Below are 13,833 nucleotides of genomic sequence, written 5' to 3' on the forward strand. Positions count from 1 at the left end.
GCGACGCATATAAGGCCCTGCCCCGCCCCCCTTTCGGAAAAGCTGACCACGACTCCATTTTGTTGATCCCTGCCTACAGACAGAAACTAAAACAAAAGGCTCCCACGCTGAGGTCTGTCCAACGCTGGTCCGACCAAGCTGACTCCACACTCCAAGACTGCTTCCACCACGTGGACTGGGACATGTTTTGTATTGCGTCAGACAACAACATTGACGAATACGCTGATTCGGTGTGTGAGTTCATTAGAACGTGCGTTGAAGATGTCGTTCCCATAGCAACGATTAAAACATTCCCTAACCAGAAACCGTGGATTGATGGCAGCATTCGCGTGAAACTGAAAGCGCGAACCACTGCTTTTAATCAGGGGAAGGTGTCTGGTAACATGACCGAATACAAACAGTGCAGCTATTCCCTCCGCAAGGCTATCAAACAAGCTAAGCGTCAGTACAGAGACAAAGTAGAATCTCAATTCAACGGCTCAGACACAAGAGGCATGTGGCAGGGTCTACAGTCAATCACGGACTACAGGAAGAAATCCAGCCCAGTCACGGACCAGGATGTCCTGCTCCCAGGCAGACTAAACAACTTTTTTGCCCGCTTTGAGGACAATACAGTGCCACTGACACGGCCGGCAACGAAAACATGCGGTCTCTCCTTCACTGCAGCCGAGGTGAGTAAGACATTTAAACGTGTTAACCCTCGCAAGGCTGCAGGCCCAGACGGCATCCCCAGCCGCGCCCTCAGAGCATGCGCAGACCAGCTGGCCGGTGTGTTTACGGACATATTCAATCAATCCCTATACCAGTCTGCTGTTCCCACATGCTTCAAGAGGGCCACCATTGTTCCTGTTCCCAAGAAAGCTAAGGTAACTGAGCTAAACGACTACCGCCCCGTAGCACTCACTTCCGTCATCATGAAGTGCTTTGAGAGACTAGTCAAGGACCATATCACCTCCACCCTACCTGACACCCTAGACCCACTCCAATTTGCTTACCGCCCAAATAGGTCCACAGACGATGCAATCTCAACCACACTGCACACCGCCCTAACCCATCTGGACAAGAGGAATACCTATGTGAGAATGCTGTTCATTGACTACAGCTCGGCATTCAACACCATAGTACCCTCCAAGCTCGTCATCAAGCTCGAGACCCTGGGTCTCGACCCCGCCCTGTGCAACTGGGTACTGGACTTCCTGACGGGCCGCCCCCAGGTGGTGAGGGTAGGCAACAACATCTCCTCCCCGCTGATCCTCAACACTGGGGCCCCACAAGGGTGCGTTCTGAGCCCTCTCCTGTACTCCCTGTTCACCCACGACTGCGTGGCCACGCACGCCTCCAACTCAATCATCAAGTTTGCGGACGACACAACAGTGGTAGGCTTGATTACCAACAACGACGAGACGGCCTACAGGGAGGAGGTGAGGGCCCTCGGAGTGTGGTGTCAGGAAAATAACCTCACACTCAACGTCAACAAAACTAAGGAGATGATTGTGGACTTCAGGAAACAGCAGAGGGAACACCCCCCTATCCACATCGATGGAACAGTAGTGGAGAGGGTAGCAAGTTTTAAGTTCCTCGGCATACACATCACAGACAAACTGAATTGGTCCACTCACACAGACAGCATTGTGAAGAAGGCGCAGCAGCGCCTCTTCAACCTCAGGAGGCTGAAGAAATTTGGCTTGTCACCAAAAGCACTCACAAACTTCTACAGATGCACAATCGAGAGCATCCTGGCGGGCTGTATCACCGCCTGGTACGGCAACTGCTCCGCCCTCAACCGTAAGGCTCTCCAGAGGGTGGTGAGGTCTGCACAACGCATCACCGGGGGCAAACTACCTGCCCTCCAGGACACCTACACCACCCGATGTCACAGGAAGGCCATAAAGATCATCAAGGACATCAACCACCCGAGCCACTGCCTGTTCACCCCGCTATCATCCAGAAGGCGAGGTCAGTACAGGTGCATCAAAGCTGGGACCGAGAGACTGAAAAACAGCTTCTATCTCAAGGCCATCAGACTGTTAAACAGCCACCACTAACATTGAGTGGCTGCTGCCAACACACTGACACTGACTCAACTCCAGCCACTTTAATAATGGGAATTGATGGGAAATGATGTAAATATATCACTAGCCACTTTAAACAATGCTACCTTATATAATGTTACTTACCCTACATTATTCATCTCATATGCATACGTATATACTGTACTCTATATCATCGACTGTATCCTTATGTAATACATGTATCACTAGCCACTTTAAACTATGCCACTTTGTTTACATACTCATCTCATTTGTACATACTGTACTCGATACCATCTACTGTATCTTGCCTATGCTGCTCTGTACCATCACTCATTCATATATCCTTATGTACATATTCTTTATCCCCTTACACTGTGTACAAGACAGTAGTTTTGGAATTGTTAGTTAGATTACTTGTTGGTTATTACTGCATTGTCGGAACTAGAAGCACAAGCATTTCGCTACACTCGCATTAACATCTGCTAACCATGTGTATGTGACAAATAAAATTTGATTTGATTTGATTTGATTTGATTGAGGTGATTCTAACATGTATTCACTCAGAGGTGTGAATACTTATGTAAAATATATTTATGTATTTCAAAAATGTCTAAAAACATGGTTTCACTTTGTCATTATGGGGTATTGTGTGTAGATGTGTAAAACATATACAGTATATTTAATCAATTTTGAATTCAGGCTGTAACCCAACAACACATGGAATAAGTCAAGGGGTATGAATATTTTAATGGCCTTGGACAACTTTGATAGCTTTCTACTACTTTAATTGATTTTAATAAAAGCAATGTTTCTTGCCAATGAGGAAGCTATTTATCACAATTATTGACCTCACAATAAGCCAGATTCGACTAACTTACATTGTGGTGCTGAAACTTGAAGCAGCAGCTGCGGCACAATCAGTCGGAAATAGTTTCAACCTTCATTTTAATTTAACTATACTAACAACAAGAGGGCTTTGTGTTGAAGTATATTTCTTCCTATTTAATAAATAAGAGGTAGGCCTACCTGTTTGGCAGACCAAACTAGGCTATAGGCTGCTATCCATAGATTTGATGGCCAATTCCTCCACCCACCATGCACTAAAACAGATCTGATTAATATAAAGTGATCTATAACGGTGCTTCGGTCCACAATGTTCTTTGCTATAAACAAGCTTTAAGGATATCTTTTGGTTCAGTTCTATGACATTCAGTGGCTGAGCTACAACCTTCTATAGCCGAAAAGACCAACTTGTTTGTGTTTTATTTAACAGGTGTCTCGCTGTGGCATGATCTACATGGAGCCTCACATGCTGGGCTGGCGGCCCCTCATGTTGTCCTGGCTCAACACACTGCCCACCACAGTCAACGCCATGCACAAGGACCTCATCACTGGTCTCTTTGACCGGATGCTGCCGGCCTGCCTCCAGCTGATACGCAAGGCTACCCAGGTACAATTCAAAGATGTAGTCATTCTATATTGGACATTCCCATAAATATATTTATATTAAACATCATGCACACCATGTTATCCAATGGTTTCTCAACTCCAGTCCTCCAGGACTAATGTCTCTTCTGGATTTCATTCAAATCAGTGACTAGTGTATTTACAGTTGTATAAGTTTTTTGACCTGGCAATCATTGAAGTTGTATAGTGAATTCAGAATAGACTAGAATATATGGATATCAGAACAGCGATTACTCACCTTGAACTGGACAAATATGTTTTCTTTAATGAGTCAGACGCAAATGATATAATGCTGCTCCCAGGCAAGTCCCAAAAACATAAAAAAAAACGATCTTAAGTTTCACCAAGTCGTGGCTGAACGACGACACGGATAATACACAGTTGGCTGGATTTCCCGTGCATCGGCAAGACAGAACAGCTACGTCTTGTAAGACGAGAGGTGAGGGTCTGTATTATTATATTAACAGCTGGTGCGCGATGTCTAATATTGAGGAAGTGTCAAGGTTTTTCGTAGCTGTCTATTTACCGCAAACCGACGCTGGCACTAAGACCGCAATCAACAAGCTGTATAAGGCCATAAGCAAACAAGAAAATGATCATCCAGAAGCGGCACTCCTAGTTGCAAACTTAAATCCGTTTTACCTCATTTCTACCAGAATGTCACATGTGCAACCGGAGGGGAAAAACATCTCTAGACCACCTTTACTCCACACACAGAGACGCGTACAAAGCTCTCCCTCGCCCATTTGGTAAATCGGAACATAATTATATCCTCATGATTCCTGCTCACAAGTAACAACTACCAGTGATTTGCTCAATACGGAAGTGGTCAGAAGACGTGGATGCTACGCTACAGGACCGTTTTGCTATCACAGACTGGAATATGTTCCAGAATCATCCAATGGCATTGAGCAGTGTACCACCTCAGTCACCGGATTCATCAATAAGTACATTCACAGCGTCCCCCCCACTGTGACCTTAACGTACATATCCCAACCAGAAGCCATGGATTACAGGCAACGTCTGCACCGAGTTTAAGGCTAGAGCTGCCGCTTTCAAGGAGTGGTACACAAAGCTCATCACTAAGCTCAGGACGCTGGGACTAAACACCTACCTCTGCAACTGGATCATGGACTGACGGGTCGCCCCCAGGTGGTAAGGGTAGACAACACATCTGCCACGCTGGTCCTCAACATGGGGGCCCCTCAAGGGTGCGTGTTTAGTCTCCTCCTGTACTCCCTGTTCACCCACAACTTCGTGGCCAAGCACGACTCCAAAACCATCATTAAGTTTGCTGATGACACAACAGTGTTAGCCCTGATCACTGACAACGATGAGTCAGCCTATAGGGAGGAGGTCAGAGACCTGCCAGTGTGGTCAGAGACCTGGTAACCTCTCCCTCAATGTGAGCAAGACAAAGAAGATGATCGTGGACTACAGGAAAAGGAGGGCCGAACAGGCTGGGGCTGATGTGGCGTTGGTTGAAAGTTTTAAGTTCCTTGGTGTCCACATCACCAACACACTGTCATGATCCTAACACACCAACAAAGTTGTGAAGAAGGCACAACACCTTTTCCCCCCTCTGGAGACTGAAAAGATTTGGCATGGGTCCCCAGATCATCAAAAAGTTCTACAGCTGCAGCATTGAGAGCATCCTGACTGATATGGCAACTGCTCGGCATCCGACCGTAAGGTGCTACAGAGAGTAGTGCGTACAGCCCAGGACATCACTGGGGCCAAGCTTGCGGGTAGCAGAGAGAACAGTCACTATATCACTATATACTAGGCAGTGTCAGAGGAAGGCCCAAAAAATGGTCAAAGACTCCAGTCACCCAGGTCATAGACTGTTCTCTCTGCTACTGCACGGCAAGCAGTACCGGAGCGCCAAGTATAGGTCCAAAAGGCTCCCTAACAGCCACTACCCTCAAGCCATAAGACTGCTGAACAATTAATCAAGTGGCCACCTGGACTACTTGCATTCTGCTACTCACTGTTTATTATATATGCATAGTCACTTTACCCCTACCTAGTGTACAAATGACCTCAACTAACCTGCAGCCCTGCCCATATATATAAATATATATATATATATATATATATATATATATATATATACACACACACACACACACACACACACTTTTTAAAATTAGTTTATTTCGTAAACTCTATTCTTAAAACTAAGTTTCATGGTAACCTGTTATATTCGGGCATGTGACAAATACGATTTGATTTGATTAGAATTACAGTGGCAAGAAAAAGTATGTGAACCCTTTGCAATTGAAATCATTGGTCAGTTCCTTTGACAATATATAAACTAGTCACCCCGCAGTGTTTGTCATTATACCCTGATGAAGACAGCTTATCTGTCAAAACGTTGTTTATCAATTTATTGCATCTGAGCTCCTATAGTGCGGCTCTCCCTTAATTTTAGGTGTTCTACGCTGCTAGCCAGCACCTCACCTAAATAGGTGTGCGTTTATTTCGCCTCTAGATTAACCCTTTGGAATTACCTGGATTTCTGCATAAGTTGGTCATCAAATTTCATCTGATCTTCATCTAAGTCACAACAGACAAACAGTTTAAATACACTAACACACAAATGATTGTATTTTTCTTGTCTGTTGAATACATCATGTAAACATTCACAGTGTAGGTTGGAAAAAGAATGTGAACCACTAGGCAAATGACTTCTCCAAAAGCTAATTGGAGTCAGGAGTCAGCTAACCTGGAGAGGTTGGTTGGAGCTGCCTTGCCCTATAAAAAACACTCACAAAAATGTGAGTTTGCTATTCACAAGAAGCGTTGCCTGATGTGAACAATGCCTCAAACAAAATAGATCTCAGAAGACCCAAGATTAAGAATGGTTGACTTGCATAAAGCTGGAAAGAGTATCTCTAAAAGCTGTGATGTTCATCAGTCCACGGTAAGACAAATTGTCTATAAATGGAGAAAGTTCAGCTCTGTTGCTCTTCTCCCTAGGAGTGGCCGTCCTGCAAAGATGACTGCAAGAGCACAACGCAGAATGCTTAATGAGGTTAAGAAGAATCCTAGAGTATCAGCTAAAGACTTACAGATATCTCTGGAACATGCGAACATCGCTGTTGACGAGTCTATGACACGTAAAACACTAAACAAGAATCGTGTTCATGGGAGGACACCACGGAAGAAGCCACTGCTGTCCAAAAAAAAACATTGCAGCACATCTGAAGTTTGCAAAACTGCAGCTGGGTGTTCCACAGCGCTATTGGAAAAATATTCTGTGGACAGATGAAACTACAGTTGAGTTGTTTGGAAGGAACACACAACATGTGGACAAAAAAAAATGCACAGCACACCAACATCAAAAACCCATCCCAACTGTAAAGTATGATGGAAGGAGCATCGTGGTTTGGGGCTGCTTTGCTGCCTCAGGGCTTGGACAGCTTGCTATCGTCGACAGAAAAATTAATTCCCAAGTTTATCCAGACGTTTTGCAGGAGAATGTTAGGCTGTCCGCCATTTGAAGCTCAACAGAAGTTGGGTGATGCAACAGGACAATGACCCAAAACACAGAATGGCTTCAACAGAAGAAAATACACCTTCTGGAATGGCCCAGTCAGAGTCCTGACCTCAACCCGAATGAGATGCTGTGGCATGACCTCAAGAGAGCAGTTCACACCAGACATCCCTATTAAGGCGAGACCCAAATGCAGCCACAGGAGGCAGATGGTTGGAGTCTTAAAATGTTTATTAATCCAAAGGGATAGGCAAAAAGGTCAAAACCAGATCAGAGTCCAGGAGGTACAGAGTGGCAGACAGGCTCGTGGTGAAGGCAGGCAGAATGGTACAAAGTCCAGAAACAGGTAAGGGTCAAAACTAGGAGGACTAGAAAAAGGAGAATGCAAAACGCAGGAGAACGGGGAAAAACGCTGATTGACTTAGAAACATACAGAAGAACTGGCACAGAGAGACAGGAAACACAAGGATAAATACACTGGGGAAAACAAGTGACACCTGGAGGGGGTGGAGACAATGACGAGGACAGGTGAAACTGATCAGGGTGTGACAATCCCAAGAATATTGCAGAATTGAAACAGTGTTGTAAAGAGGAATGGTCCAAAATCCCTCCTGACTGTTGTGCAGGTCTGATCTGCAACTACAGAAAACGTTTGGTTGAGGTTATTCCTGTCAAAGGAGGGTCAAACAGTTATTAAATACAAGGGTTCACATACTTTTCCCACCCTGCTTTGTGAATGTTTACACGGCGTGTTCAATAAAGTCATGAAAACGTATAATTGTTTGTGTGTTATTAGCTTAAGCAGACTGTGTTTGTATATTGTGACGAATTTATGCAGAAATCCAGGTATTTCGAAAGTGTTCACATACTTTTTCTTGAAGCTGTATATTGGTTGTGTACCTGTTCCAGGAGCTCTCCCCGACATCAGACACAAACCTGGTGAACTCGCTGATGAACTTGATGGATTGCATGATGGACGAGTACAGCGAGGAGGTCAAGATGAAGGGCATGAATGAGAGGGACATCTGCTCCTGGCTAGAGGTGAGGGGTGGGAGAGGCCCTGTGGCGAGGGTCGTGTTCATTAGGGCATGGAATGGAAAACATTTTAAACGCTCTGCTATGGAAACTGAACATGAGTGTTTCTTATTGGACAAGTATGAGAGGTTCCTGTTTTATTCTGTTCTGTGCCTAATAAACGTTACCCAGATGAAGCACTCTGTCACACACACCGTGCACAATGTAACCGTAACATTTTAAGTAGACAATTTAATAGTTGACCATTTTGAATCAATTAATAGGTGCTTCATTCTAAATGAGTTTGAAAACACTAAAGACTGTTAACTTTAAGTTCAGAGAAGTAGTTGCCACCTTCTCATGAACATGCTAAAAGAGGGTTATCTCTGAATGTATCCCTGATTGATATCCACTTGTTTGGTAAAATAAATGTAAACGCTAAAAAAAAGTACCACCTCCACTGAGACCCAAAATGTTTTAGTAGATGAGCCAGTTCCTATTGATGTTTCGGTGCTGAATGAATCATATATTGTGAAAGCAGTGGTATTATCACAGATAGAACAATGAGACAGATATTTCCCCGTATGTATAAATGTGAAGCATCCACTTGGCGTTTCCACTCACTACCAAATATGATTGTAAGAGGAAAACCAGTGGCTGGCAGTGGGAAAAGATGGATTTTGTCGTGTCTTTGGCTATGCCGGATTAAGTGATATGACATGCTATTCTATAAAATAATTTCTCTGTAATTAATATTACCTGATTAAGCTAATCAGGTAGATAATTAACCACAAAATAATGTTTATAGAGCTGTTATCTTCCGAATAAATAAATAGACCTAGTAATATTTTACATCAATAGCGGTCAATTTTTAATCGTCACCTTGTTTAGTCTCATCTGAAAGTGATAAATTATTGGTTATCTTCACGAACCCTGGCTAACAAGTTGAATCAGCAATAGAACATTTGGTTTAATTATTTATTTATTAAATACCTAAATAATCACACAGAATGGATCATACATTGATTACAAATTATGTCATAAAGGAAACATCCCTGGTGGACGGAACAGATACGATGGCTGGTTACACAAAGAGAGGGGGTTGGGTTTGAGTGAAAGACTGAGTAACAAAGGGAGAAGCTATGCTATCGTAAATACAGAATCTTATGCATTCTAAATAACCGCCCATTTGGAAAAGGAGAATGCAATAAATATTAACTCTGAGCTGCACTTTGATAGATTGTTTGTCGATGGAAGGCCGGTTTGTCATTTGTGGATCTCTGGTCCTCTGAAGAATGTCTAGTGGTGAACTGGAGCGTGGTAGATTGGATACTCTGTCCGTCCTCTCCTAGCCCACGTTTAGCGACTGCTGCTAACTCAACGGCTAGGAGGTATCACTTCTGGAGTGAATAAGAGTTCAAAGTTCATACCAAGTTGCCATACTTTTAAGCTTGTGCTATATTCTGGCTTGTTTAGTCGAAATTCATCCTTCTGGCGTGTAGGTCGTCACCTAATTTCGTTAGATTCTTGCTGAGGTTGGCTTAGTTCTGTAGGTGGTCTTTGTCCTTTCAACGTGGGGACCTCAAGTCCACACGTCCTTGGAACAGCTTATTATCTGAGCCCTTTTAACGTGGGACTGTCGCCTTAACGTCCTCGGAACAGTAAGTTACATTTTCGTCAAGGGCTTCTATATAATATAGAAGGGGAGAGGAGGGCGTGTTTCATAGTTTATAACCAATGTCTGTTCACATGGGCAGGGCCACTGAGTTGAGCATAGTTCACTCATGAAAATCCAATTCTCTCATTTGGAAGCTAAAATTACATGTAATATTTTCACAAATAGTTTCATATTTAAACATTTAAATTGCACAACAATTCCATGTGAATCTGATAACTATAATGTGTAGACTTTCCAAAATACAGTTTGTCATCCTATCATTAGTGATAATGTCTCAGATGACAACTGATCTGTCATCATATTCTTTAAGTACCAACGCATATTTTCAGCTGGTTGGATTACCGAAATGTGGTTCCTTTCCCCACACCTTATGATGTTCCCAGACTCTTTATGTTTAACAAAGGCTTTTCAAGAGTCCTTCTGTAGATTCAAGAGAGAAGAGGAAAGGGAGAAAGGTATTTATGGGGAGGTCATAAACATCACCCACAGACCAACCCACAGTTTTCTTATTGATGAAACATTTTGATCTCAATAGTTTTTTGTTGTCAAAACTAGAATCTGCTTTGAACAGAGTGGACTAAGTTTTGTAGACTTTACCCCTTGCCAAAGTTGTAAAAATCTGTGCAAAGGCAAATGTAGTTATTACACACGCACACTTCACCAAGTAAGTGTTCTCTAATGGAAATATGCAGATGCGGGCTAGAATGGGCCAATAGGATCTCGCTAGCTCGTGCTTGGCTCTGCCCACCTCCTTGCCTGTTCTGCCCACTATGACTAATTTGTTTCTATTGGAAACGACCGGCTGTGGTCTATCTTGGTTTAGTTATAAAACATATTTGGTATTATTCTTCCTGTGGCATACTATACTGATGATATCCTCTTTGCTTTCAGCTAGTCTCAGCTAGTCTTCTTATCAAAGCATTGAATTAATAACCATTTCTGCTGTATGGTTTATTTTTGTTGTAGATTTTATCGTAGGCCAGCCATTCTCAATAGGCAGACCGTGGTCTGGATCTGGACCCAGGACGACGTCAATACGACCGCGGGTACAATTGCAGGAAATTATCTTTAAAATACATAATGTTCTCACTGCCAACAAGAGAGGTGCGAACAGTTTGTGTCAAGGACAGTGCTTGCATGTGTGTCAGGGCTCGACATTCAGGCCTTCCCGCTTACCCGGCAACATCTGCATTTGTATTTAATCTTTCACAATCTTCTGACACCTCACACTTATCAACCAGCATTTGGTTTCCTAGCGGAGGCAAAAATGTCAAAGCCTTCCCTCTCCGTCTTGAGTGAGCCTCGCCTCAGTAGGCCAAGTCCTGAATACTCACGCCAAACCCACCTCCGTGGGAAATTCCCTAAAAACACGTCACTTCGATACAGCTATGACTTTTTTGTAGCAGGTTAGGAGAATTAGGTTAAGGTTAGGGTTAGCTAAAATGCTCTCATAACCTGCTACGAAAATGCACTTGTATCAAAGTGAAATGTTTTTACGTAGTCCCTGTCTGTGGAGATGGGAAGCCAATCAATTCAAAGTTTAACATCAGCACAGGCATTCCACAATCACAGAATAAAAGTCCTCCACCTGCTTTTCAGTCTTTTTTCATATCAGACATCCTACACAGCATTGTCATTATTAGCAAATAAAGGTTTACTAAGGCCTACACTATGGAGCTGCTTGCTAATCAAGACAAATATTATTTACACAAATCACTTGTTGGTTAAATAAATAAAAAAATATGAATTTTGTAAAAAATTATATTCTGTAGTCAGGGTTATTCAACTCTTACCCTACTAGGTCCGGAGCCTGCTGGTTTTCTCTTCTACCTTATTGCGCTTTACTGAGTTTGTGGCGGTCTCTTGGAACTGCTACAGAAAGGATACCTCTACGTTGATTTATACTCCCTGCTTACCTGACATTGTCAGCCATGCTCGAGTGATAAAAAAAATAATATTTGTAATGGAATCCTTCCTGCATTCCATTTGTGTTTTATCACCTGATAAATCTTTATTGTGAGCATTTTGTGAGATTCTGACTATCATTCTATCTTGGCACCACAGGGCATCTTCATCTTCTGCCTGGTGTGGTCGGTGGGTGCCAGCTGTACGGAGTCCGGACGGGTGAAGTTTGACAGCCTGGTTCGGGAGATGATGGAGGGTGCCTTGAGCGAAGAGACACGGGCACGCCATGGCATCCTAGAACATGTGGAGTCTCCTGCCAAGCAGCTGACTGTGCCTCTGCCCACGGAGGGCACACTCTATGAGTATCGCTTCATTAAAGAGGTGAGATTGGTCAGGACCAGGTAAGACCTACAATAAGCTCCACATAGTGAGTCTCACGTTAATGTTGATTGTTGAAGAGCCAACTGTGAGTTTGACTGTAAATAAGACTCAATAGCGCAATGAAGCCAAATTAAGTCGGTTAAGACAGCGTCTCATGGAGACATAATTTGCGCAGTTTGAGCTTCTCAAGGAAGTGACTCAAGTTATCTCAAGTTGAAGGCTGACTGCTTACTGCAGGTTGCCATTAGCAATTAAATTATCCTAATAACTTTTTCTGCGTGTGATTTTATAATAATTGGATCAAGGACATACATCTGGTGTATTAGAAGCAATTATTGGTACCATTGTCTTCGATTTCTGTATTTTATTTACATGAAGATTGACCATGAAGATTTTCATTTTTCAATTCACTATAATGGGGGATTCTGTTTTCTGCTAACAATGCCTTCAGTACTGTAGTGACTTAGCTCTTATTACTTATTTATATATTAAGAAAGACTCCGAATACAAGGAATTGAAAGTGGAGCTTCACATTTACTAAAACAAGTTAGTACCAGAATATTATAGAACAACACTGCGCATGACCAAGGGTTCTCCATTCTTAAAGGGGACATCAGTAATTAACAGAACATAACAAGTACCGTGGTCGTCCTTGAACTTCCATGGTTTCAATGAGAGGGGCAGTAGTTTTCAGGTTTGTACGGTAGCCCTGAGATGCAAAGTAGCACCTTATCTGCAGGGGTCAACTGTAAGTCTTAAGGAGTGAGTACTGCACCCAGTAATACAATACTGTGCCACTTGCCAACATCCATTTGCTATATCACTATCACAGTAAGGCAACTTCCAATGAGCTTAATTGAATTGTGTTTCCAGTGAGTGGATATCGAGTTGCTCTCAGACATTAAATTAGTAAGCGATCACTTTAAGGCCTAAATAAATTAACAGTTTGTGGTAATTTCTTTTTTTTAAATAAAATAATGTATTCTTCTACAGGGCCCAGGGAGGTGGGAGTTGTGGACAGACGAGTTGAAGATGGCGCCCCCTATCCCCAAGGATGTGCATTTCAACCAGATCATTGTTCCCACGGAGAACACAGTGCGCTACACAGCTCTAATGGAGCTGCTTATCACCCACCAGAAGCCCACCATCTTCATCGGCCCCACAGGCACTGGCAAAAGTGTCTACATCATTGTGAGTGGCCTCTTATCTCAGTCAACCGATCAGAACATTATTTATCAATTATCTCAATCAGCCACTCATCTGTGTCTCATTTTACACCAATTATTTCAATCAGCCAATCAGTGTCTGATTTTACACCAGTCTCAACAATGGGTTACAATAATGGCCTTGGAAGTTCTTACTTGGCTTGGTTTTAATGTTCCTTGTAAAAGCCTTTTCCATCCTCCCATTGATCCTCCAGTCCAGCTAATCGATCGATCAGATTTTCTGTACTGATTTTCTGACCCTATATGTCTATGTGCATTTAAGTGATGAGCCTGTAATAATTGCCTCAATGTTTGAGGTCACTTGCCTTAAACACATTACCTTCACAGTATATAAGCACTCTTACTCTACCAACAACGGCATAATCAAACATATTGAATCAACCAGACACCACTAAAAGTGGCCGGTAGAAGTTAGCCTCCCCTTAGGCAACCCTAGCAGCCCCATAGCACCTTAGGTACATCACCTGTCTGCCTGGTCTTCCTGTAGACACATTAGCTTGTAGATCAGACACCACCTACTCTAATACTGCTCACTGGGGCTTCCTCTCCCCATCTAGCCCAGCTGTGCTCTGTCTGACAGAGCAGAACCGACTGCCCGTAACCATGCCTGGCAGAGCAGGGCATCTCCGG

At 43.2% G+C, this 13,833-nt stretch overlaps 1 protein-coding gene across 2 annotated transcripts in view; it reads left to right on the forward strand.

Annotated features, from left to right (window-relative positions):
* The window catches only part of dnah7 (dynein, axonemal, heavy chain 7), a 241,518-nt gene that overhangs the window by 102,264 nt on the left and 125,421 nt on the right, over positions 1 to 13,833 (forward strand). For both annotated transcript variants that reach the window (XM_036974097.1, XM_021596897.2), the window contains exons 33-36: positions 3,307 to 3,483; positions 7,909 to 8,040; positions 11,756 to 11,977; positions 12,971 to 13,168. In XM_036974097.1, coding sequence (XP_036829992.1) covers positions 3,307 to 3,483; positions 7,909 to 8,040; positions 11,756 to 11,977; positions 12,971 to 13,168 — 729 coding nt within the window. The remainder of the gene's footprint in view (positions 1 to 3,306; positions 3,484 to 7,908; positions 8,041 to 11,755; positions 11,978 to 12,970; positions 13,169 to 13,833) is intronic.

This window comes from Oncorhynchus mykiss, chromosome 3 (assembly GCF_013265735.2).
Source record: "Oncorhynchus mykiss isolate Arlee chromosome 3, USDA_OmykA_1.1, whole genome shotgun sequence".
NCBI classification, from domain to species: Eukaryota; Metazoa; Chordata; class Actinopteri; order Salmoniformes; family Salmonidae; genus Oncorhynchus; species Oncorhynchus mykiss.